The sequence below is a fragment of the Ammospiza nelsoni genome, chromosome 1, assembly GCF_027579445.1.
Source record: "Ammospiza nelsoni isolate bAmmNel1 chromosome 1, bAmmNel1.pri, whole genome shotgun sequence".
Classification (NCBI taxonomy): Eukaryota; Metazoa; Chordata; class Aves; order Passeriformes; family Passerellidae; genus Ammospiza; species Ammospiza nelsoni.
Window position 1 is genome coordinate 40722371 of NC_080633.1, and position 26686 is coordinate 40749056.

Here is a 26686-nt window from a genome sequence, read left to right on the forward strand (position 1 = left end):
ATACACAATAAAGAAATTAAAACTTCAGCAAAAAAATTTGTGCCCAATACGGAAAGGAGATTTGTTAGTGAAACCAATTTCAAACAAAAATAAATTTATTTAATATCTTACACAGTAGAATTCCTTCATTGCACAAATCATATTAATGCCTGTTGAATATTACATTCCTTAATAAAAAACCTCTGTAATACTGAGGTGGGGGACCCCAAAAGTAAACTACATTAGAACTAGGTACCATATAGCTTATGCAGCCACATGAGAAATGTTTTCTTTGTTATTACATAGGTAGTTGGTTCTATCAGCTAAAGCCTAGTGACTTGGATTTGTTTTATGCATATTGGATTTTGTTCTATTACTTTCCAAGAGATTTTACTCCCCTGAGTCAGCTGTGTTCATTGGTCAGAATAAATTCCAGCATCTGACACCATTTCCATTAATCACAGACAAGCCAGTATACGTGAGCAAGATAATAGATAAAAACAATATCTGGTGAATGGAAAACATTGTTTATGTATGCTGTTTGTACTGCAGGAGAAGGTCTCTGGAAGGCATTGTTTTTGCCTTTGACAGACAAAGTGAAAGATGGGCTCTGTGTGAAGTACTTACTGTGCAGGGGAGGGTGTCTGGAACCACACAGGTCACGTAGCACCCTCCTAACGCTTCTACAGCCCATCATTACTATGGCTGTGCTACTGCCAGAGCTTCCCCATGTATTTGCAAGCCATCTTAAGATAATTAGCTACTAAACAGCTGTGAAATTAATTTTTATTACTTTGATGTTAAGCTGGATCTGTGAAGCTGAATACTTCACCCACCCACACAGTTGTAAATAGCGTATTCAGTATTAGATATCTTCCTGCCCATTACAAGTTAGGTATCATGGATCTAAAATACAATGCATTTTTCTTCAACTTTTTGAGCAGTCAAGACATTTCACTTAACCCTGTTGTATTAAGCCAGATATGAAGCAGAGAAGTTTACAAAAAACCCCCAAAAACATAAATTATGCTTGTCTAGAAACAGTTCATGGCCTTAAGAGGAAAAAAACAATGAAAAAGTAGTGCCTAGACACCCATAATCTATAAAGCAGGTAGCTGGAATTCCAGTAGCTCTGGTTCTCAGTGGCATACTAAAGACACCACAAAAATACTTATTTTTGTATATCAACAATGCAACAACACCAAGTCTGATTAAATTAAGGCTTTGTTTCTTTAACAAAAGAAAAATTAGTAGCCTTCACTACCACAGGAATGAAGAGTCAGAGTTGTGGTGCTGTGCAAAGGAGGCACAATATGGAAAACTGCACTGTGAGCACACTGGGTCTGTGGCAGCAGCACTGCAGTTACAGCAGCTTCCTTCAGCAGGAACTGAGGGAAACAAGCTGAACCTCCAGGATTCACAGTGGGCAGCAGCAGCAGCTTTACTCACGGTCCTTCACCTTTCACAATCAAGCCCTAAATGGGGCAATCAAACAGCATAGCCTAAGGGTGGTTCTTCTGCCACTGTCTCATATAAATCAAGGTTGGAACAAAAAACAAACCAAACTCACCTTTCTCAGTTAGATATTACAGAAAAATGCATTTACAAACCAGAGGAATCAAAGCTAATTGAAAGGAGGAAGGAAGAGAATCCAATTCTTCATATTATCCTTATTCTGAAAAAGAACACTGTCAAAATATAAGCTCAGAGCTGGTTCAAGTTCTAACACTGGATGCCGAGTATTTTCTTGATAACATACAAATAGCAAACAAATACAGAACTGGATTATTTTGTTTTATTCCACAAACTCACTTTTCATTGTAACCTTTAGCAAATGTATGTCTAGTACAAGACTATCTAGGCCCCCTACCAGATTTCTTTGTATTTACATTACACCAGCACAGCTTTAACATCAAGGAGCTCACTCCTGATTTACAGCAGAGGAAGACTCAGCTTTCTGATTTGGAACTAGAATTAAAAATAAAGAAAGAACATTTCAAGCAATTTGTTTTCTCTCCTTAAAAGTTCGAGCATTAAGGTGCCTATTCAGAATCACTCCAAAAATGCCTCAGTTCATTCTAAAAATTGCTTAACTCTTGTGCAGACAGTTTTGATTACACTGATCCAGGTAATCTGCTGGACAGTTTAACAAAGTTGGATTATTTTTCATTTCCCAAAACATATTCTCATTGGGCTTTGGAGGACTTGGGAATACCCAGGAATTATCTTCCAGAGAGCTCTTTCCATAGGAATGGTGTTCCTGAAACATTTTGCTGTCAGCTGGAGTTGGTCTCTCATCTGTCCAAGCTTGTAGGGTCACCCTTTCTGATGGGACACTGGCATCTCTCAGCAGAGGGGGAGACACAGCATTGCCGAGGGCTTTGTTGTTTTGTGACAGGTTTTTATACACTACCCCAGATGTCAGATTCACCTTTGAAATGTTCAAGTCAACACATTGCACTGGTGCAGTACAGGCAGCTGAAGGAAGAAGATAAAAAAGATTTTAAAATTACATTATCTAATGCATTTTTCATGTACCCCAAATGTACTACAGTCTAGCAGGGATGTTAAACACAGTTTCTTCAAGCCACAAGTTTTTGGACCATATTCAGTAACTACTTGAAATCTAAAAACAACATACTACCCTCACCAGTCTCAAGATTAACCCAAAATCCTGACATCATAATGTCTAAAACACACCCAACTCCAAGGATATCTCCCAACTCCTATTTCAACACAGATAAACTGATGAATCTTTCTGACCAGACTGAAATGAATGCTGAAACAGAGACCATTTTCACATGCTGGAGAAATCATCCAGATGCAGAAGACTGAATGCTGCTCCCTATTCTACTGATTCTTTAACAAGTAGTATTCTTGTGCCATCCAGAACCCAAATTCTCACTGCCTATGAAGCAGTAAGAGGGAAACACGCAGTGTTCACAGGTTCTCTTGTCCGACTTTCAAAAGTAAAGTGACAGACTGCAATGTTCAGCTATGTGACATTCCAGAGGAGTTCTAAACTGTTAGGGGGGGTGGGGGATTTTGAAACAGAACAGGATCTACCTGAAATGGAAGAGCTGTACCTTCAACACACATCTGAACATATGGCCAAATACAAGCAGGACATTTTGTTTTGTAGTGATAATTTACATAAACATGTAATCAGAGTAGATTAATGCCTCCTGAGTTAAAACTCACATCTTACATAGAGTTTTCTAGAGCAGCTGTTAATCTTAAGCATGAATTGTAATTTTTAACCTTTGTTCTTAAGGGACAGAAAAAGAAGCTGGTATCTTGGTCACAGAATACAACTTTTATTTGTCACAATAAATTAAAATTTGTGGATGTCAGCCCAAACCACCTTCCAATACCATAGGCATCATGTCTGAAAAACATGCAAGGCACTGGATTTGGCATTTTTGTGCTGGCAGGGGTAAAATGCAATTAGAGGCCCACAGACCTTTAGAAGTTCGAGAAAAATTGAATCCACTAAAATACATTGAAAAAAAACCCCCCAAAACTCCCAATAAACCAACTAAAACCACACAAATAAAAACCAACAACAAAAAAAAAAACCAACCCCACAAGCACACATCCATTTGTTGAAAATTCCTCCATACATAACACATAAAATGCCTCTCTACATTCTAAGTAGAATCCACAAGTTAACTGATACTGTTCATGTCCCACACAAAGTAATGAACACGTGTTCTGCAGAATTAATGCACCTCTGACAATGGCAGCTGGTCTGTAAATGCCAAAAGTCAGTACTAGAGGTATAGGAAGTGGAAGGCTTCAGTCAATTGTACCCATATTTTGCATAAGCCAAGATTTGTCTATACATACAAGCAAAGATGTATCTGTATTGCACTCATAAGTGTGGCTGATGACCAAGATCAGACCTGTCCACTCTGTCCACTCTCACATACTTCTGAAAAATTACTGAAAAAAATCTACAGATGAAAAGGCAAAAGTCCACTGTTTCCTGATCAATCAAGAATGCCTTCTGTGGCTGTGGATGAACAACTGCATAAGAACTGCAGAAAATGAGTCTCCTCACCAAGGAGAAGAGAAAAGTAAGTAGTTGTGTAGTGGCAAGACAGGTAACTGCAAATTAAAAGTAAGGACATAAAGACTGTATGTGATCACATCAAACCTTGACAGATCTAAGATTATTTAGACTCATTCAGCTGCCAGTTTCTCTGCTGCAGTTATTTGACAAACGTGTTTTAGAATTATAAGAACACAGACTCACCTGGTGACAATATGGCCAAATCTACAAAATGTGTTGACAGTTTGTATCAGCCAAGTACCAGAGACAAAGTGATCATTAGTCACTGCTGACCACAAAGGCAGGGACTGCTCGGGAGGTGAATCCTGTCATTACCTCACTGAGCTGTTTAGAAACAAAATGTCTTGATCTGGTAATGGACAGGGACATCAGAGACTGTCACCAGTACATTGTAACCAAGTCCACTGTCTTCCACCAGTATTCTGAGCACAGTAAAGATCACAATTGAAGTGAGCAGAAAACAAAGGAAATTAACTCTTTACCACAGTATGTTTGCCTGACAGTCTAGCATTTAGCTTCAGAGAAACATATGTATGGAGTAGAAGAACTGTCTGATGAAATGCTCATGGAAAATTTAAATACTTTATGTGAAAAATATTTAACCCTTGAAATTATTTAAGGCAGCTTTGTTTCCTCAGTATTCTGACATTCAGAAAATGTCACACTGTGTAGCATTTCTTCAGAAAAGACAACTTTTCTGAATAAAATACAAAGAAATAGGGAACAATAAGGAACTTCATTCTTTTAAAGTCTGATTTTAAAATGTTGCAAATTTAATACTTCATATATTCTGCACTGGGAAAATAAGACTGCATTTGCAAAAAGATTTTTTCCCTCCTAATATGAAGTAGTTGTGGTAAAAGGTCAAATACGAGTAAACTTAACACCTCAGCCTTGTGCACATAAGCAACACTTGACTGAGAAAAAAGCCACAAGGGGAACAGAATACAGTACTGAAGAAAAAACACATCAGCAACACCTTTATGTGTGAAGTTGACCAGTATGAGACAGAAGCAAAAGCAGAAAATGGGGAAGATGGAACCATAATACAGTCTAGCTTATCAACTTCAATTGATGAGATTCTGATAAGATATGATAGCTGGTTTATTTTTAAAATGCTACAGCTTGCATCAATGGTTTGTGTTTGTAAGGTCTGTTACTGCCAACACTGACTTGCCTTTCTTGGCTCCTGGTGGGTTCCTTTTCAGTTTTCGCAGGACCTCAGCTTGCTTGTCAGTCACTACACGCAAATTGGACATTTCTCTCTTCAGGTCCCAATAGGTTTGTTGCAAACTTTCAAAACAAAAATTTATTACAAGTTAAATATTGCTGCCTCTAAAGCAGCCTATCAACATGCCTATCAAGTGTTGACTGTTAGTAAATTGTTCTGCAAATTTTGTTGGAGTACCCTAACTGTAACTGGACTGAACAGTACTGAGAATTACCTTCAATGGATGGACCTTTGTATATAATTTGATTCTTACCTATTGCAATATACAATGCATTATATATTGACATACTAGGTAATAATAATAATTTCAACTCTCCAAAGGAAAGGAACATGAAGCTTACTTTTCATTTCAGTATCTGAAACTAATCATCTTCCAATAAAATTAGTCATCTCAAAGGAGTACTTTAGTTAAAGTGACACCAGGTTATAAAAAAGGCAGAGTGTTAACTCTGAATACCTTTCAGTAAATGACCACATACCCCAACACATATTATGAGCCCAGTAATACTGATTTATTTTTATTTCAAATAATCAAGAACCAGTATTTGGGTCTTATACCATGCACATTGCTACACTGAATTCAGACTAAATACCTGAGACCCAAACTGGGCATACACACAGAGTCCAATCTAAAATATAAATCATACTCTTTCATATTCAAGGCCTCCAATTTGTGTTAATACACTGCCTGACCAGACAGTGTAAAAAATAGTGTTCCAATTCATTCTCTAAGACAGCATAATAGAAGAAACATATTTAGCAACAGCAGCACTGTTCCAACACTGATGTTTCAGGTTAATAACTGGTAAGAAAATTAAGAGGGGGGAAAAAAAGTCAGCATTACCATATGTTTCTTGGTAAAATTTCTAGCAAAGGCTCACTGAATATCACATTTATGTTGATTAATAATTAACTTAGTGTTCAAAGACATAAGGATGTAGTTACTTCAACTTAAACATGAATGCAATGATTTAATGCTTTTTTAATGATTAACATTCTACCAAAACACATTTATTGAAGACAAATATAATGGACGAGAGTTTCCAGAATTTTTTCCTCCTCACTACATTCACTAAAGGCATTTATTTCAAAACAGCTCAATATCTCAAGCTACTGAGATGAGTAAGAATAAGCTTTATAACAGTATGTAACACTATCCTTCAAAAATAGCAATATAGGATCACTCCTGCATGAAATATCAAGTACAAATGTGGTCAAAATCACTCTGAGAAGTGGCTATTATGCAAGTCAACACTGAGAGAGTTCCCTTAAAGAAACAGAACTTCTGTCCACAGAAATAATTCCCTGGAATACAAAAGTTCAGATGCATAAAGTTCTGTTAAGAACATAGGAAGGTGTTATTTTAATAAATAATGTGTTAAGTGTCACCAGTTCTGACTAATAGGAAGTTAAAATTTTCAGAACTGATATTTCAAGAAGTTCAGCTAAACCTGTGGCCTTTCTACTGCAGACTCCTTTTGGCTCTTTCAACTCTTAAGAGCTGACAATTTTACAGCTGATGTGGCAACCACACTTCCTTAATTCTCATGTTTTGGTCTAAAAAATAAGATCAAAAACTTTAGTTATGTTAAACCAGAACTGTCCAGTATTTAACACAGAAGTGGCAAATACAGGGACAGCTCAAATATCTGCCACCAACCAGAAGGAAAGTGCTTGAATTAATTTTTTAAAATGCATTTAGCAGTTTTACAAGCATCTTGCAAAGGGTTGCAGGTACCAGAATTCCACTTAAATCACATGCAACTGATTTTAATTGTTTTTGAGGATACTGGCCTAGAATCCCATTGCAAAGCCTAATTTTCAAGGAATTTGTAATTGAAAACCAAGGATTCCCCATGCCTGCAATTCCCTGCCTTCTAACCTTCACTCTGACAGCCTGTTTAAATGTACAGCAAATTAGATTTGCACACTGAGAATTTAAAGTCAGATTTGCAGGCTGCTCACAAATGTTAAGTAACTAGTTTCCAGAAAGTTAACTAGGGGCAAATGCCTCCATTTCCTATAAAAAGCAGGATTGCTTGCTACAACAAATGTTTCTCATAGGAGGTTTCTTGAGTGTTTCCTCCACAGATTTTTGGATGGGCTTACATATTTATTACACGTTTAGTATTTATATTACAATAAACACTATAGAGTCCATATGCTCTTTTAGATGGCTGCCACCTGAGCACCACTTGATGGAATATATCTGCTCTGATTAGTAATTATTTGATCAAATGATCAGTTTAATCAGAGCAGTGATCAAAGAGATAACTGCTGTGTGTTGAGAGAACATATTTTATCAGGTGTGTGAGGCTGACAGCAAAGCTCCAGGAGGAACCACAGGAATAAGTATCCAGTCAAGGTGAAAGGACAAAGTGTGATTTGTGTGTAGTGTGTGCATTGTTAGCCTCACTGCACCAGAGAACAGATGATGGGAAGTGTCTGTATGTTCTCTTTCAGGCTGAAAAGTCTCTTCAACACCCAAGAAAGCAGCAAGGCCCACTGCACTAAAGCCTGGCATTGTGAAGGGCTGCTCTTCCCTCTGGTGGAAAATGCTGTAAGTGCACCAAAGGCATAACTACCTAAATATTCATACAAACACAACAAAGGAAAAAAATGTACAATGATCTTGCTAAATAACTATACTTAGACTTTCAGTGAAATTATGAAACTTGAAATAACACACCTAAAGAGTCAGCAAGAATAATTTACTTGTTCAAACAACTGTCCCTCTGTAAACTGAAGTATTTCATACCTCTGGATGTCTTGCCTTTGAAGGTGGTCTCCATGTAATGGATTTTCCTCTTGAGCCTGGTCCTGCATAACAGAGGGAAAGGAAAACAGAGAATGAATGAACATGATTTCAGATCTTCTCTCTCAAAAAACAGCAGTGAAACTCCAATTTGCCTAATACTGAAATTCACAAGTAGTCTTCATTTGTGTTAGCTGCAGTGGGTTTCAAAAGTGGGTTTCAATTCTACTAAGAATTTCCACTAAGAAATGCTTAAACTACCTATGTACATGAAGGCATTGTTCAGCCACCTCCATACTCTTCTTTCTTAAAACAGCTGAACTCTCAGAATTAGAGATTGATTACTTTCTTAAATGGACATGAAAAGTCTTTCTCAATTTCTGCTTTTTAAACAGTCTTTTTCTTCTTCTTTCTCTGTCACGGTACATAAAGATCTTTAACTTCAAGGAAGCTGTTTCAGTATAGATTTACTTCCACAAGTTACTTTTATAACTTTATAACATAACAGAAAATAATTTATGTTAATTTGTTAAAAATAACATAACAGAAAATAACTTATCTCTTCAGTCTGAAAGACTACTTTAAAATTGCACATATAGGCAGCCACACTGAATTTACCAGGATTGTTTAAGAAATCAAACATTGGACTCACTTTGTTAGCTGTGCTTCTATTAGACTCTCACTTGTGATGAGCTCCCTCCCTTTCATATCCCTTCTATCCATGTTCCCTTCCTATCATCCTCTCTAGCCAAAGCTGTCATGGATTTGATCCCTTTACAGTGGCTTTAAGACAGGCTGCACATATTTCAAGCAACTTGTTAATGTACACACGGCATCAACTACAATGTTAAACTTGTAAGAATATCTTAAAGTACAAAAAATAGAAAGTACACTTGCCTAAGGTAGAAAACATTTGAAAACATGTTTTCCTGTTTTCATTTTCATTATTACCTATTACATTCATTAGCTAATGTAATGAAAATAAGTAATAATGAAAATACCAGCTGAGCTGAAATAATGCTGATTTGTCATTGCCCATTGATCACACTTGACTGTATTTCAAACCTGACAGATTTTCCCCTCCTGAGCTTTATCACCATCTCCCAAAGGTTTAAATTCATAGCATAAAAAAGTTGCACTGTATTACCCCATATTTGAAAACATGCACTTTATTTCCTGTATTAAGCAGTTACCAGGATCAAGAAGAAATTGTATTAACGGCAAGCAAAAAAACAACAACCCCCCCCCAAAAACCAATGTAACAAAACCTCCCAAAACAAAACAAAAAGTTGTTCCCTGTATTTGCTCTGTGCAACAAAAGCTGCTGGCATAAACATTATTTAAACAGTGTCACACGCAGTATTCCTTACAAATGCTATTTTAGTCTGTTCTCTCTGACATCACTCACTCTCACAATACAATCTGTAATTATTTATGCAGCTGTTACTCCGTTCTAGAGTTACCCAAAGACACCAGAACTTCACACAAGTTACAGCAGGCCTTCAGATTTACAAGTTATTGAAGGCACCTGAAACGGCTCCAGACCCAAGTGAAACAACCAACAGTAAGGGAAGTTAACAGAACACCTCACACGCTTTATCCCCACCTAGTGGAAAAACTGCAGACTCACGCAAATGCTGTGTGATACCCGATTATATAATCATCATTATTAATGACCATAAGGAATGTAAAACAGTCTGCCTCCTCAAACAATCACATTTAAATGTTTTACATTCACTGTGTGACTTCAGTGGGACTGCAGAGTCCTAGAGACTGGCACTGTACCTTTATCAAAGGTAAGATGGAAAGAAGAAAGAATGCACTAGACAATAACTTAGTGCTTTTTGTTACGGTTATCTTAATTTTCTTTTTGAGATCCTAACAACGCCTAGGTTACAAAATGTGTCCCTCAGAACAGATACTTGTCCCAGAAATGGCAGGGAAGGGTGCCAAAAGAGGAACTTTCCTGACAAGCTTCATGCAACTACCCTGAAGAAAAGTGCCATACCTCCTTAAACAAAGTTCATGAGATCTTTAAACATTAGCATGCCATTGCTATTTAAAAAAAAAAAGAAAATAATAGAGGCCAGCTTTTGCCCAAATTTTCTTAGCAGCCCAGGTTACACAGAACTTCAGTGGCTACTTATAAAAAATCATAAAGCTTTATTTTCTGTTGCTATATGGGCAATGGCTGGGAAATCTCACCCATATAGAATCATAACATATCTGGAGTTCGAAGTGACCTGTAAGGATTAAGTTCAACTCCCTGCTCACTGCAGTACTACCTAAAGCTAGTACTACCTAAACTTTCTAATTAAGAGTGTTATCCAGACACTTCTTAAATTTCGACAGGCTTGATGCCATGAACACCTCCCTGAGAAGCCTGTCCCTATTTCCAAGAAAAATGACAGTCTACGAAAATACTTAAGGTTAATTTTACCAAGATATTAATATTCATATATATGTCATCTTTTTGTTAATCCTTGATTTTGATTGACCTTGGGATTTAAAAGTAATTATTAATACAAAAATTCCTTAAAAATTAAGGTACCTTCTGCTTGGAATTTTGCAACTCCTTCCTGAGACTGTTGCACTCTTCCTTGAGTTTTTCTAGATCTTGTTCCAGACTATGCACTTTCAGGTCACTGCTCAGCTTCTCTAATTCCCAGTTAGCTGGAGTACAATTCAGACTTTTTATCACTGTGAAGAAGACAAACAAGACAATTAGATTCCAATCTCAGTCCAAAGAACATAATTCAATATGCAAGATGTTCTTCAATCAGCCCATGCCTTACAAAAACATATTCTGGAGAAACTGGAGTCCATGGCAACAGGGAATTATAACACTGGTAATGCTGTTATTGGTCTATTTTCTGGGTTTAAAGCATGGAGCCCTACTTTCTAGGAAAGCTAGACATTTGACACAGAGAAAACGAAGTACTAGCACAAAAAGGCACTGGAAATAAAAAAATCAATTTATGGCAAATACACATCATATATGCCAACTTGCATACTTCTCACATGCTTTGAAAACATGACTCTTTTTGCCCTCAGATTTGTATTATTACAACACTTACCATTACGTTTTCCCCAAGTTTAACATCAAGAAGTTGCACACAGAACAACAAAAGATACAACCAAACAAAAGGGGAAAGCATAAAAGTTACACAAATCTTGTTAGACTGAAGCAATTCACATGGTAAGAAGCAACTTAAGCTGATGCTACATCAGATCAGTAGCAGGGCAATAGTGAGACAGCAAGAAAAGAAGGAATGTGACAGGAAGAAACGCCACAAGTTTTCAACTGCATGGTACACTTACTTCCAGAATTAATAGTTTAAACAGCCTTAAGTTACACTGATTCTTTTTTTTTTTAAAGCAAGGTACCCAGAGTCCACTTATGAGTAAAACTGAATTACAAACAAGGAAATCATCACATTTTCAGAGCTCTCCTTACAAACTCTGCAATTCTTACCTCCTGAAACGATGACATCCTCAACAGTGATACTAGCACTACCTGCAATTTGTTTTTCTAGGTTTAAACATTTGTGCAATTGAAGTAGTGCATTACATACATGTTTAAGGTCCTCTTGGAGAGTAATGAAATTCATGCACAGCCATACTCAAAAGTGCCTTTCAAATGACTGCATTTGTACATACTCTGAAGTCAGTCCATACTCTATACAGATGGCATCTTTTTGTAACTAAATAAAGGGGTTTTTTCCTTCCATGATGTTTTGTTTTACGCATCTATCACATACAGAGCACTCTTTACAACTGCAGTAAGAGACGCTGGATTTGGGCTTTTGGAATTGCCAGGATATAATGTTATTTTCTCCTTCCTCTTTTCACCAGGCTCTGTACAACCAACATCTTTCTACTTTCCCTCATTTCCCAGCCAGCTAAGTAACTGTTGGCAACTGCAGCTGTTGCTATACAACATCCTCTTGTATTTGTTGATCCAACAGCAAGACAAAGCAATATGCTGGACCCTCTACAGGTGCCAGAGGAAGTGGGATTGACTTCATACTTGACTTCATGAATGATCTTCATACTTGAACAGGCCTGTGCCCTGCTCTGAGGAAAAGGTGCTGGGGTCCAGAGATGCACATGACCCAGCCTATAAACTGTTAGGTGGTGCCCATTTCTCAAATTTGTCAATCACCTAGGGTGGGAGAACACAGCAGCCTCAGAATATACGTTTCACCATTCACGAGAATGAAGACAAGTTCAAAGTACCTCACTGCTGTTCATGCCTCTCTTACCTTGCCCCTGTATAGGGTTAAGCCTCTTCATGCCCCAAGATCACAATATAACCACTAGAGCTTCTCAACATACCTTAAGATGAAGTAACCAAATGCATACCTTGCTGAGTTTCCACTTCAGTTCTTAGTTGTAACAGCTCTACTTCTTTAGATTGCAACTGTTCGTTCAAGTTTTTCAAGGATTCCGCACTTTCTTTTGCCTATTTTTCAGAGGAGAGAAAAACCCCAACCCAAAATAATTTGTGAGGCATTTTTCTATCATGTCAGACAATTCAATAATTTAGAACAAATACAACAACAAAAAATATTACTTTGATTTTTATTTTAAGCATTATTCTAGCCCAGTAATAAAACTGAGGTACATTAAATCATTATTTCTACAGAAAATATTGTCATGTACTTTAAAAGGGTGATAAAATCAAGACCACAGATCTTAAGAATATAAAGCTCATTCTAGAGTAAGCAGGTACTAACTATGCAGTGCTGATAAAGCAAGCCCTGAAGCCATTACTTAAAAAGGCACACCATTTTTTCCAGTTTGCTTTTCAGATGGTCGCGGTCGATGCAGGCCTCTCGATAGGCTTGGTAGGCCTTATTGACTTGTTCCCGCCCAACCGAGCTGCATTCCTCTTCTGCCCGGGGGCCGAGCACCTGAACGGTCAACACACAGGACAAGGGAGAAGTTTTCTGTGTTATGCTGGGAACTGCAAAATTTTAAGCCTGCCATATTAATCTAACTTAATCTAGCTTTTCTTTTTTTTTTCAGTTTAGATAACAAATTAATCAAATACACTGATACGGGCCATGTTTTTTACAACAGTGCAGCAAAGGCTGTCTACAGATTCTGAAATCTCTAACAATACTTAATGCTCACTAATTTATAGAATCATAGAGTAGTTTGAATTGGAAGAGGACATTTAAAAGCTTACCTAGTCCAACCCCCCTGCCATGGACAGGGACACTTTCCAGTACACTGCTATGAGTTCACTCCTATGAGTACTTGAAAACTATTAATAAGTTATCATTACTCCCACTGATAATCCCTTAATCATATTTTTTCCAGGCTCCAAAAAAATGTAAACTGCTTTTTGAAAAAGGAGTTTTAAGCATATAAATGCACAACACACAGAAAGTTCAAAGGAAGCCAAACATAATTACTTAAACGCCTCATAATGTAAATAAAGATTTTTTTCCCGCGTATTTATGTACAAAAAGCCAAAGCAGAATAATTTTAGAAATATCTATTAACTTTGAGATTACCACCATCTTATTGCCTGCTATGGCAAAAGACAAGCAAGGCAGAATAACCACTACCCACCGGATTGCTAGAAAAAGGGGAACAGAGTTAAAATATATTCAGTGTTTTTAATAAGACAGAAAGAAGTCTTACATCAAATTATATCCATTCATATTAAAAGTTCTTGTTTTAATTAAGTATTGCATTCTCCTTTTCATTCTTTTTATCCTGCACACTTCCTTTATGTGTACCTCTTGCAGATATTCACAACAGATTTTCATATATTTTCTTAAAAATTAGGAGTCACACAAAAGAAATTACTAAAACAAAGCACTGACACTCACATATCTTCCTTAAATATCTCCTCTTTAAAGTGTTTGCTTGAAAGAAAGTATGGGAAAACAGGAAGACAGATAGGAAGCTTCTGCCCTTTGCTTTTTTTGTTTATCTGTATGATTCCCTTTAAGTTTTGTCCTTTATATTTTCTCCCCCTAATAAAGCCACTCACATAGAACACAAGCCTTAATAAGCTTTCTGGAAGTTTCCATGCACGCTGAAACGACAGACTCCAAAGGGGTAACTCCCCATATATTTTTTAAGCATACAGGTACATTAGCTATTGACAAAGACTGAAAGTCACTAACAGCCTTGGCCTCCCTCATGAAGCATTTTAGTGGTATTCACACACTAAAAAGTTTTCTCTACAGAAAACAAAGTAGCATCTTAAGGAGAATTAAGCTAAACCAGGCCAAACCAAAACACACAAGACAAAAAGAATTGTCAAGGTCAAATCCTGTTTATTGTGATTCTGAGTAACAACATAAAAGATGTTACACTCAGCATGGTTCAGGTCTAAAGCTCTATTCCTATTCTTAACATCCCCTTAAACTTTACATAAAGACAGTCTTGAGACGGTTTTCCTTTTTGAGAAAAAGTCAATCCTGTCTTCATCAAGAATTCCCAAATAAGTGTCAAAGCTGTGCCAAGTGTGACTCAAGTGCTTCATTCCAATGCCACAAAATAATACACACTTGGAAAGCTTTTAAGAGTCAGTAGCATAGTTAGGAGAAAAGTCCTAAATAATGTCTCAGCTCTAACACTAGGATCTATCTTTACATCTTATATAAGAAAGCAATCTATCAAAGTCAAGAACTTCTGCAGTACAAAGACACTCAGTGCTGAACAATGGATGTACATTTCATCACAGCATTCCTTACTTGGAGAGAAAAACCTGTGCCCTGGTCAACTTCACTAGTTTATGGCCATGAGAAACTGCTTATAAAACAAATTCCAATATTCATTTATATTTCAGAATTATTGCATCAAAAACCAGCCAGCCAACATCTATGTTAGGCATTTCAACTTTGCATTTCACACTTGAGGCTGTGATTAGCTAGACCTAGCTGGATATTCTTACCAACCAATTCTTCCTTATCATTTTGGTATGCTTAAGGGTCTTTTGACACACAGTTCCTGGATTCTGATAATTTACAAGCTTTGCACCTCACTGTTCAACAATAGTGTGTCACATGTGCCCAAGCTAATAAACACCATGAAGTGGCACCCAAACTACAGTGACAAATTCTGTGCCATTAGACATCGGTCTGAATCAGCCACTGTCTTTGCATTGCATCATGTATGTGCCCAGTGAGAATCAAAAATGCCAGTATGACACAACTACACTACCAGAGGAACAAACTGCATTTCACTTAAATAAATGAAACAATTTATAAAAACTTTTTAACATGGAAATTATTTCAAGTATATATTTCAAATCCTTAACCCTCTTCTCTGCCATCCAGCCAGGAGCAAAAAAGAAGCTGCTACCAGAAACTGGTATATCAACTATTTTCTTACCTTCTCTTCTAAAAGTCTCACTTTTTTCTTTAAGAAGGAGTTCTCCTTCTCTGTCTCTTTCAGTCGTTTCTTGATATCTTCATATGCAGTGACAAGTGCGAAGTGTGAGGCAACAGACTCATCTCCACTATAGGATGGAACGGGAATATCGCTGTCTCTCTTGTGAGCATTGTCTGCTTTTTCATGGTTCAAAATACAGATGTCATCCTCTACCAACTCCTCCATGACAGCTGTTAAAAAGACAGATATAAGTGCTAAGTTTTCACAAAGACAAATTCATCAGAGTCTGAAAACCTTCCAAAATAATACTGCAGGGTGTTTCTGTCTAAGTATGACAAGACAAGACTGAATAATCAGGAAGTATCTTAATGTTGCAGAAAAATCTTGAAATCCATGTCACCTTGAAAATACACTGTTTAGAAAAGACACATTTCACTGTTACTTGATATAAATATTTTGAGTACCTATCAGATGTATGAACCCTCAAACTCATTTTTATTAAGACTTAACACCAATGTAGAATTTGGCTGGTACCAACTATCTGAACTCCAAAGGAATATTATATCAGAGCTTTTGCAAGCCGGCACTGAGCAGTAAAAGAGTACAGTTCCAACAAATCAACCAACTCCTGTGGTTCCTGAGCACAAGTGCCAAAGCCTCTTTATTTTTGAATGCAAATACTTCTATTTTTCCAAAATATTAAAGTAATCTTAAATAATCTTAAATTACACTTTTATTTGTCCTTAAAGAGACTGCATGGGTAGCTATTCTTTCCCTGGTCACAGTAGAAAACCTCCTTCTGAACAATTACAGTAATTTTTGACTGAAAATATGATGAGAATGAAAACATGCACAGTAACATGATCTGCCTCAATATGTGCGGAGAAAACTGACAATAATCTGATCATTAGTAAAGTGTCACTCTAAAATACCTGGCAGATCCATGTGAATGACAAATGCAAAGTAGATGTTACACCGAGCTTTTCTTACAACCTCCATCATTCAGACACAGCAAAACATTCAAAAAAGAAAATACAATCTTAAAGAAATTCTATATACTTTCTTGAGCAACAGGTCTCAATGGAAAACCCCCAAAAGCATTTTCTTTAAGAGTTACAGGTTATCTGGAACAAGTTTTGGGGTTTATTTAAAAACAAGCCAACCTCCAAAATGCTAAAACAACTAACCAAAACCAGACACATCTCATTTAGTGATGAACATCAAGATTACTTGTATTCATATGCAGTACTAAGAAATGCTACTAAGCGCCGGATAATACCACCGCCCTTGAAGCAAACTAGTGATGTGACTTCTACAAAAAGCAGACTTTTATTTTTTCCCCTTCAACAAATCCTTAGGTTCCTGATGATTAGCTAATGAACCAACAGAAATGCTGGAATGAAAGAACTGAGCATAATGAAGACAGCTTTTTGTACTGCAGGAAAAACTTACTTCAACAGAAAAGTGACTTGATCAGCAGAACTTTGCAGAAAAGGCAGGCATTAGTGAAAAAAAACCACAGTCACAATTGCTGCTTCTACTGTGTATTTGCTATTTGAATTCAAACTAAACTTCCATTTGTTTATAGATACTGGACTTCCATTTGTTTATAGATTACAAGAAGTAAAGGCCTGGAGCTTGTCTGTATGGTCAAATTTCTCTCACCATGCTGGAAAGCTTTCAGAGTGCAGCATTATGAAGAGCTGTAGTACAGCTACTGCTGAACAATAGTGCTGTTATCACATTTGTCTCAATTTGCTCCAAGCCAGTTAGACAACATGATAAAAAACTGTGACAGCTCATTTCTACTAAATAAGACAGCAGTGGAGTTTTTCAACAGTGAAAAAAGACAAGAATACTACAAACCAAAGCTGAACACCTTTTAATGGTTATGTTCAGGAGGTGAATAGATGCCTTGTATGTTGTTTGATGCATTCTGACAAAAAAAGTAGCCTAAGCTTCCCTTGCTTGTTGTTCTGCCTTGAATATTCTGTGATATTTAAGTAGAAAGAACCCTGTAAGAAAGGTTTGCTTCCCTTTCATTGTAAGCACAGTATCACTCCATGCACAAGGTGACCTTCACCAAAAGCACCACATCATTCAAACTGCATTAACTGACTGAAGGAATTGCTCATTTTGTCTTCCAATATAAGCATAACACACCAGCTTATCCTCCCCCATTTCACCAAAGGCTCTGCAAGTCTTGTCACCCATCTCATCAAATTCCCAAGAGCCTGCCCTCTCAAGGCAACACATCTCCTTTTCTTGGAACACTTGACTCACATGTCGTTAAAGAAGTGTCACAGCTTATCATTATCTCTCAAAGAAAGCAGCAGATTTGTGACCTTGTACATAACACAGATCTTTGTCCCTATGCTTTCCTAGAGCTCCTAAACCTGAGCATCAGATATTCCCTATTTCTTGCACACATCAGTGCCACCAGGAGATGGCAATATGGGAAAACAGGACCATATTTATTCTGCATTTGTTAACCAGAAGTGCTTTTATGAGCCTCCAGGAGAGAAACACTTTCCAAATAAGACTCAGTATACACAAATACTATTTTATAAATACAAATACACACCTAACCTGCACCTGTTAGGAAGACTAGTTACTCTAACATTTTTTTACTTGAAAGATCTCATTTAGTTTATAGGATTATTCAACTCTGGTTTTCTGATGCTGCTCTCTAAGCCAGAAGTGGGGATTATTTAGAAGAGAAGCATTTAATTCCATATAATTCAAAGGGACTTTGTTTGCACACTTTTCTAAATTTCTACACTGAAGATAACAGTTCCTAAAAATCCAATATACACATTTTTGACTAACTGTATTGCCTACTAAGTGATGACAAGCTGCCATTAAACAGTTCAAGATCAGCAGTACTGTAAAAGGCCATGGTGAAATGCACAGCTCACCCAGCTTTTTTTGCTGTCAGGATAGACAAAACCGTCAGTATAGAAAAATAAATGTCTGTAAGAAATCCCTGACTCCAGCTGTAGTCTTTGATTTCACCCGAGGACAGGAATCAAAATTTAGATGCCCCAGTACTGTATTACCTCATCTTAAAAATATGAACTGACAGCAACAATCAAGTAAGTGTTTTAATTATTCCACAGGTTATAGCTCCTCAAATCTGGAAGAAGGATGCCAGAAGGTCTTTCAGGATGGTTCACCAAGTCCTGCCACAGACTTCTGCCCTGTTTTAATCAGTTTGACTTCTCCTAATTCAAAGTCACATTCGTATAACTGCTGAAAATGCCTCAGAGCTGACACTCTGAAACACCTGAGTGAATACTGACCTCTCTGGAGCTGCAATTCATGAGATAATCTGTCCTACAGTAACCAGGTCAGGTGAAAGATTTCTCACTAAAATATTTGAAGTAATATACCGACAAGTTAATGTTTCTGAATACAACTCATGTCCATCTCGGCCTCCTTAAGGCAAACTTCACAATCCCATTTACCACACATCCCATCCCAAGAAAAGTCTTCTTAATACTTTTTACTCCCTTTACTTCAGCACGGTAGCTAAGTGTTTTGCCAGTGATAAATATATTTCATTTACACTTTAGAATGATCTGCACACTTAAAACAGCCTACTTAAAAGGACTTTAATCTTTATGTCCAAAACAAAATACATTAAAGGAGTACCAGTACTACTATTTGTATTAACTAACTAATGTTTAAAAGCCTACAAACAAAAAACCCAACCTGAACACACTGTTCATAGGAAACAGCATTAAGTTCTAGCAGGACTAATTATGCTCCCTGTTTGTAAGCAAATGAGTTTGAAGAGGTGGCACCACATAAGTTTTCTTTCACACAATGTGAAGAAAAGAAGAACTAACAGGAACCACTTCTGTTGCTCAACATAGGTTATAGAACAGCTTTGATTCAATACACTGAATATTTTGAGCAAAATAATGTTTTCCCCATATCTTCCTAATGCTTGGCAGAAACACAGATTTTCTCTTTAAAGAGCTTTAAGAACACTAGTCATTAACACCATGGGAGGCAGTTAAATATAAAACACATTCTACATATGAGGAACATGGGATGCAGAGGCTCTAATAGCAAACAGACCACTGCACAAACAGAGCTCTGTAGTTTGAAATGCTAATCTTATTCTCGGATCAGGAGAGATAGTAAAAGCAGGATTATATTAAATTTTTCCCAGTATGAAGCAGATTCTTATTTTGGCCTAACAGTTGATTTGAAAGAGAATAAAATAATTCTCAAAATATTTCCAAATACCAAATGCAAATAATTTCAAGATGGTTGTTTTCTTGTTTGCCTTCCAGACTTGAAGGGTTTGACTTCCTAATGATAATATGAACAGTTTCCAGCTGTTGATAACAACAGCATAATTTTTGTACAGAGAAGGGTATACATAAATGCATGTGAACATAAAAAAACCCTTTAAATTCAAGAAATGCCTTTGAACCAAAGGGATGCTGAGTGAGCATGTTACAACCTTCACCTTAATTTCAGAAAAGCTGTACCAGTTTTTTTTTCTTTTTTTTAAAGACACTTCAGCACAGCAAGGAATAATACAGAATTCCTGTAGCCAGCATCAAAAACTCCACACAGTACTTGGAGCGTATGACACAAGATGTTAAAACAAGCAGCAAGACGTCCAGTCTCTTTAAGCATCCATCACTTTGCACCTCTCCTTCAGAAATCTTAGGTTCTCTTTGATTCCAATTGTGAACAGACTGTTCTACAGAGAAAGGCATCACTTTTTACACATACTTGCTCCATTTCAGAGTAATAAAAATTCTCACACATCTCAGCAGCTGCTCACACCCACATCTGCTGCTTTGGCCGCTGCTCGTCCTTCCTTTTAGCCAAAGTTCCCAGGCCCAGCACCCTCCCAGTGAGTCCCTGAGCACAGGGGCACAGCCCAGTGCACTGGGTGCTCCTTCAGAAACACGTCAGCATGGGAGCTGCATCACAGCTCCAGAGCACTTTCATTTTATTGCCTTCAGGAAATGGAAACTCTCTGTCTCTGAGCTCACACACCACATCACTGTAGCTCATCTATCCCAAACATCTGGGTAAGCTACAAAAGCCAAGTAAAATCTCCTTAGGTACAACAGGCAAATTTTTTCAAACTCAAGGTTTTTATAATAAATAATCTACTCTCACAAGGACCAGAAAAGCAATAAACAGCCCATTTTATTACAAAAGCGCTTGATAAATTTTACTTTCTCTGAACAGTGTCAGATTCCAGTACCTCCACTGCTAATTTGCAAACCTTATTCATCCTCAATGTAATGTATTCAATCTGCCTTTCTGTGGATGCTGTCACAATAATCACTCTTCCTGACAACTACCTGAAAAGGGGGGAAATAAAAACCCAGAAGTAGGAATCAATAAAATATTATCCTTTCAGCATCATGTAATCCTGTTTATTAAACTATGACATTTAATGTTGAAAGTAATTAAAAGCAGTGCTGTCAAACAAACCTAAGTAGGACCAAAATGGCTTTTGGCTGTTAAATATCTCTAGCACCAAATATAAGTATCTTGAAAGGTTATTGAAACCCTTCTTTTGCTGTTCATTTATTCCCATTTCAAAAGGTTTATAAGGAATAACTATTTCCAAAAGTTTAGAGGATTTGTTTTGGATTTTTTTTTCATATCTTGCTTTGTAAACCAAATAGTAGGTCCTACCTCCCAATCACAAGTTTCTTCCTATTCAATTCAACAGATTAATTACAATTCAATAAATTCACAAGTTCAGTGATAACTCTTTTGTAATTGTATTAACTTTTAATTCAAGTGGAAAAGTGCCTCACCTGTTACAGCTACTGGAAGGCAAGTGAGTCTCACCTATAGCCCTTGCTCATCCTGCAACTCACTAACACATCATCTGCAGGTTTCCAAGACACAATTTCATCCAAAACAGGATGCCAGCAAATCTAATTCAGGCTCCCTTTTACAAGGGGACCAGATGATCTTGCCAGGGCCTTTTCAACTTGGGCTGTCTTCTAAAATCCTATATTCAGATTTATATGGCAATATTTCAGACAAACCTGGTAATTTGAACCTAAGTTGCACTTAACAGCTACAAAGTGGATGACTTCGAATATTCAAGCCATTTATGCTTCACTTACCCTCTCAAGCTTAATTTCTTCTCCACAAAGGTCCTGTCAAATTTTAGTTGCATCTACAGTTTCATACACTAAGAATTCCACATAGAAAAATTGTATAAACATGTCAATTAGTTAATTAATGCACATATAGTATAAACATTTAGCAAAAACATAAGACTGAGTCCAAAGTGAACCATGGATAATGGACACAGGTATGGAGTTCAGCAAAACTCCCCACTGACTCCTACCAAGCTGGTCCCTATCCTGACCCCTTTGTTAATCCTAGCATTGCCATCTTAGCAAACTGGATCTCATTATCACTGTTTTATTCAAGATGGACTGTCAGACTTCCCCTGTCTAGAAAATCCCTGTGAAAGAATGAAAACATATATCAAAAGGTAAACCCACATTGCATTTTATTCTGTTTCCTTCTACATGTTCTCTTTTTTTCCTCAAATTCTTTTCTAAAGAAAGCATATGAATAGCATGTGCAGTGACAGGGGAGTTTCCACTTTCCTAAGTAGGCAACCCACATTTAACATTTTATAGTGCACAATCTCCAATTCAATGCATCTATTGAAATAATACAAACAAATTTTACTGCATTTGCAACTCTATGATTTTCCAATGCTGTGAGATGAAATTATTCTCTTTCTCTGCCCTGAGTACACTACGTAGTTTGTTCATATATTTGACCAATAATTTTCACACTTTCCCCACCTTCTGAGTGTCACATATAAAAGATATATTGAAATCCAAAGTAGAATACTTGCTGAAATTCAGGCAATCTTAAAACTATCTCTCATTTATTTCCCATTTTTGCTGCACAAAGATATCACTGCACCCTCCTTGCTCTTTTGAAAAACTTTTTACTATTTAATTTTCATTGTAAAGCATAACCTAGCTAGCACTTGGGCAATGGTCACCTCGCACTTTTCTAAACTACAAATGCAGCAAACAAGGTTCTGAATAATTATAAATGTTAGCAAAAAACTGTGTTGGGAGTGAGAAAGTGGCTAAACCCTTCACAAAGTCTAATTTAGAGTTCAGTGAACCTGTGTTTTCTGCCTTTTGACTTCACTGAGAGTTTAGATGAAAAAATTCTGCTTAAAATTTGAGACAATAATCATCTACTTAAGTTATAAGGCAATTATCTGATAAACACTTCTAACAAAAGTGCTGTTATTAAACAGCAATTATTCAAAGAACAAAAAGTAGTCATAATTTTAGATTTCTTTTGGTTTCTACAGTAATTTTAGTAGAATTACTAAAACTCTAAAATAGATGTTGGAACAGATAACTTGGATTATTTGCAGCAGAAGCATGTGATCATACACCACTATCCCAGAAATGAAAGTTTCCCATAGCCCATAACAACATGTCCCAGAAAACTGTCTCAGAAGAGAAACTGACCTTTGGAGTCCAGAGCACACTTCACTGTCCTGGCAATAATTCTCCCCTAAGTTCGCTTTTTCCAGAGTCTGTTTCCAGCACACTGATTTTACTGCATACATACAGTGAAAGGCAGTGGGGAAATGAAAGGATTCCTTAAGAAACAAAAAACTCCTAAAAGCACTCACTGGAACAGCTGACACTCACTTCTAAGTTGCTAGGGGACCAATTCATTTAAGGAGATAAGGGTATTTTCCCTACCAGGTGAAACAGTAGGATTTCAAGAGGCAATTTTTTATAAGTTTAAAGCACCACTAGCATACACAACTACCTCAATGCTCATCTACACTTCCTTCTTCCAAACTAACACGGCCTGCAGCACCTGTATTCCTGTCAGCTCCAATATTCTATCATGTTTCTGTTTTCACACCCGTAATTTGCTCATTTCCTTTGCCAGACTGCTCTGTACCAAGGCACAAACTGCAGCTCCAAGAACCCACGCAGTTTTTCAACTCGACCAGAGGCAGCTTTGTAGCCAGGCTAAGAGCCTGCCCGAGGCCCAAGCCCAGCCTGCTGGCGGTACCTGTAAGCCTTGCTCACCCTCCCGCCACGGCATGAGCCCTTATTCCGGCCAAGTGTGACTGAGCAGGGACACGGCACAAGACCGACAGGCTGCTCCTTCTGAAACTCAGAAGTTCCACTTCAACATGAGGAAGAACTTTATATGAAGGAGGCAGAGCACTGGAACAGGCTGACCAGGGAGGGTGTGGGGTCTCCCTCTCTGGAGTCATTCAAAACCCACCTGCACACAGTCCTGTGTCACCCGCAACCCGCTCGAGGTGACCCTGCCTCGGCAGAGGGGCTGGACTAGATGATCTCCCTTCCAACCCTCAAAATTCTGGGCTTATACGAGGACGACTCTTATTTTAAGGAGAGAAACGAAAGACCAGCCTCTTTTCCCAGGGAGAGTCGCTCCTCTTCCACGGGGCACGAAGCCTCCCAGCACGCCGGGGGAGCCCCGGCCGGGGCCGCCCCGCGTTCCCCCCGCGCCGGGACCAACCTGTCCGGGCCCCGCTCGGCCGGGCGGGTCAGCGGCGGGCGCTCAGCTCGGCGGGGAGGCAGCGCCGCCCCTCGCGGTCTCCGCTCGGGCCCCCTCGGGCGCCCATCGCCCCCAGCCCGCCGGCCCGGCCGCGGTTTCGGCCTCCGCCACCGCGGGGAATTCCCGGGGCTGGGCGCCGCCCCCGCCGCCTTCGAGGAAGTCAACAAACGCCGCTCCCGGTGCCCGCCAACGGGCGAGCGGCGCTCCCGGAAGGAGAGAGGCGGCCCCGCCGGCCGAGCGGGCAGGGAGGAGGGAAGGCGGACTGCAAATCCCGGCGTGCAAGCGGGCCGCCGCCCCGCCCCGCCCCGCCGAGGGCCAGAGGGCTGGCTCCGCCCCGACCTGGGTGGGGCTGCCGCCGGCCCCGAGCCGCCTGGGAGCTGCTGCCGGTCGGCGTTCCCCTCTGGAACGCTCTCGCAGAATTGTTAGTGATGGAAGGGACCTCTGGAGATTATCCAGGCCCAGCCTCCTGCCAAGGCAGGGGTCACCACGAACAGTGCTGCATTAACGCGTCCAGGTGGGTTTGGAATTCCTGCAGAGAGGGAGACTCCCCCGACCTCCCTGGTCAGCCAGTTCCAGTGTTCTGCCCCCTCAGTGTAGAGAAGTTCTTCCCCATGTTGAGGTGAAACGTCCTGTGTTTTAGTTTATGGCCATTGGTCTCTGTCCTGTCTCTGGCGCCATCCTCTTGGCATCCACATCTGAGTTATTTATATGCACATTTGAGTTATTTATATGCACTAAGGAGATCCTCTCTCAGGCCCAGCTTCCACAGTCTCGCCTTAAAAGAGACCCCTGAAGGGCCTCCACTGACCCTTTCCAGCAGCTCCTTGGCTTTCTTGTACCGAGGAACCCAGAAACGGGCACAGAACTCCACTCTCGTCTGGCAAGGATACAGTGCTCCCTGGCAGTGCCCACTCTTCCAGCACCACTGGGCATCTCCACAAGCAGGCAGTCACTAAAAACTCACTTTTCTCCCTTTTCTGAGGCTCACTGCACTCCCTGCCATCATTCAAAATAAGGCTATAGCAAAGCAATAAAGATCAGTGATTTTTAGTGGGAGCTGCCCCCAGCTTGCTCCAAATACTCCTGAGCAGAGGAGCCCATCCAATTCAATCCTTGAAACTCTTTCCAGCTTCTTGAGAAGTTACACCTGCGCACAGCTGAAGAGACATGGTGTAACATTTTACATTCGTACTCTTTCAATTTTCTTTTTCTCCCAACAAGGGAGAGATGAAAGGCACCGGATGCTCTGTTGCTACAGCAGGGTGAAAGATCATCTCATGTAACCTCATCTGCCAAAACCACAGCTTTTATTCCTCCACCAAGGTCGAAACAAAGCAAGAATAAATCTAAATTGCAGATCAGGACCTCTGTTACAGGGAATAAAAGCAAGCTGATTCAACAAGTCTAATGTAGATTTACAGGGGAGAGCAGCTGTGCTCTTCAAGACTAATTTTAAACTAACAGGACTTTCCTTTGCTGCTAAAAAAACAAGCAGTTTGCTTTTATGTTGTGAGAGTTCTTCTTTAGCCAAGTCCCAAAGGACTTTTGGCAACTGTGCCACAAAGTCAGCTGGAGCAAGGGAAGTGTAGTGCCAAATTGATCTATATATGGAAAAATGTTGCAATATTGAGTACTCCTTAAATGCTTAAAGACCAAATGGAAACAGGACTCCTGCTGTGGGTAGGGAATTGTTATTTGGACAAGAATCTAATTTAAAAACCAAAACCACAAGTTCACCATTAATCATGCTCACAGACCTCAAAACAAATTTTAAAAAAATTTGTACCATGCTTCCATTACTGAGATTTTTACTAGAAGTTTATGTTACATGTAAACTGCTTTTTATTTTATGAGCCAAAATAGTACAATGCTATTTTCCACTATGTTTCTTACCAAGAGCAGCGGCCTTCAGTTGAAGGGCAAAAAATACTATTCCCAAGTTAACACCTCTTTGTAACAATTCATGTGACATGGATACAAATGTGTTTGCATGTCACTAAGTTACAGAACAGAGGTCTTACTACATAGTTTAACATTGATTTGAAATAGTGCCATTATGAAATCCAGAAGAAAAGCACATAAGGATTTGGGCTATCAAATATGCCCACTAGTTTTGTGGATAGCATTCACAGAATAATTAGCACGTTTATTTTTAATAATGTGTTTAATTTGTAATCTTTTCCCCATTAAAATGTATCCTATCTACAGAACAGTTAAACAAAAAATAGTCCCAGACAATGGCTGGTATTGTAAAACCTGTTGCTACACATTTAAAACCAGCTTAAAGACAGTTATATTAAAACTAATGTCAGAATTTTCCAGTAGTAGAGAGTCTGGTTTTGTTTGTGTTTTTTCTTTGAAATGTTGAATCTTTAGGTGGATAATGGTTCATCATGTCATTTATATTTCCTGAAAGAAACATGCTTTGATTTCTGAAGAGATAAAAATGAATTTATTATCATCCCATTTGCACAGAAAGTACTAGAACAGGGTATGGATTAAAAGCTATTTAGAAAGTGTAAAAACATACATAGTTCAGCTGCCTATGGGCATGCATTGTTCTGTTGGACAACTACGGAATAAAAAAAAGGTAATGAAACATACCATTAGATTGATAGATTCTTCTTGTAACACCATCATGTTTCCACACATGTTTGTAAGCTGCCCAGCCTAGAGCTTGGAAGCTACCAGGAAT

General features: G+C 38.6%; 1 protein-coding gene across 2 annotated transcripts; it reads right to left on the reverse strand.

Annotated features, from left to right (window-relative positions):
* Positions 1–1760: 1760 nt before the first annotated feature.
* AZI2 (5-azacytidine induced 2) lies at positions 1761–24208 on the reverse strand. 2 transcript variants are annotated; one of them, XM_059486204.1, is made up of 8 exons: positions 23953–24208; positions 15400–15629; positions 12831–12956; positions 12406–12505; positions 10592–10740; positions 8044–8105; positions 5232–5347; positions 1761–2457 (listed from the first exon to the last, which is right to left on the reverse strand). In XM_059486204.1, exons 2-8 carry the CDS (start codon positions 15622–15624, stop codon positions 2069–2071), a joined length of 1167 nt encoding a protein of 388 aa, XP_059342187.1. In that variant the 5' UTR covers positions 15625–15629; positions 23953–24208; the 3' UTR covers positions 1761–2068. The 2 variants fall into 2 exon arrangements, with proteins under 2 accessions (XP_059342187.1, XP_059342274.1); XM_059486291.1 differs by lacking the exon at positions 23953–24208 and adding an exon at positions 23695–23911.
* Between the last annotated feature and the right edge of the window lie 2478 nt (positions 24209–26686).

Coding starts and splice junctions, on each gene's coding strand:
- AZI2 (XM_059486204.1), bottom strand. CDS start 15,624: ATGGAGGAGTTGGTAGAGGATGACATCTGTATTTTGAACCATGAAAAA. Junction 5,348..8,043: donor CAAAGGCAAGACATCCAGAG/GTATGAAATACT, acceptor TTGTTTTGAAAG/TTTGCAACAAACCTATTGGG. Junction 2,458..5,231: donor CCCACCAGGAGCCAAGAAAG/GCAAGTCAGTGT, acceptor TTCTTCCTTCAG/CTGCCTGTACTGCACCAGTG.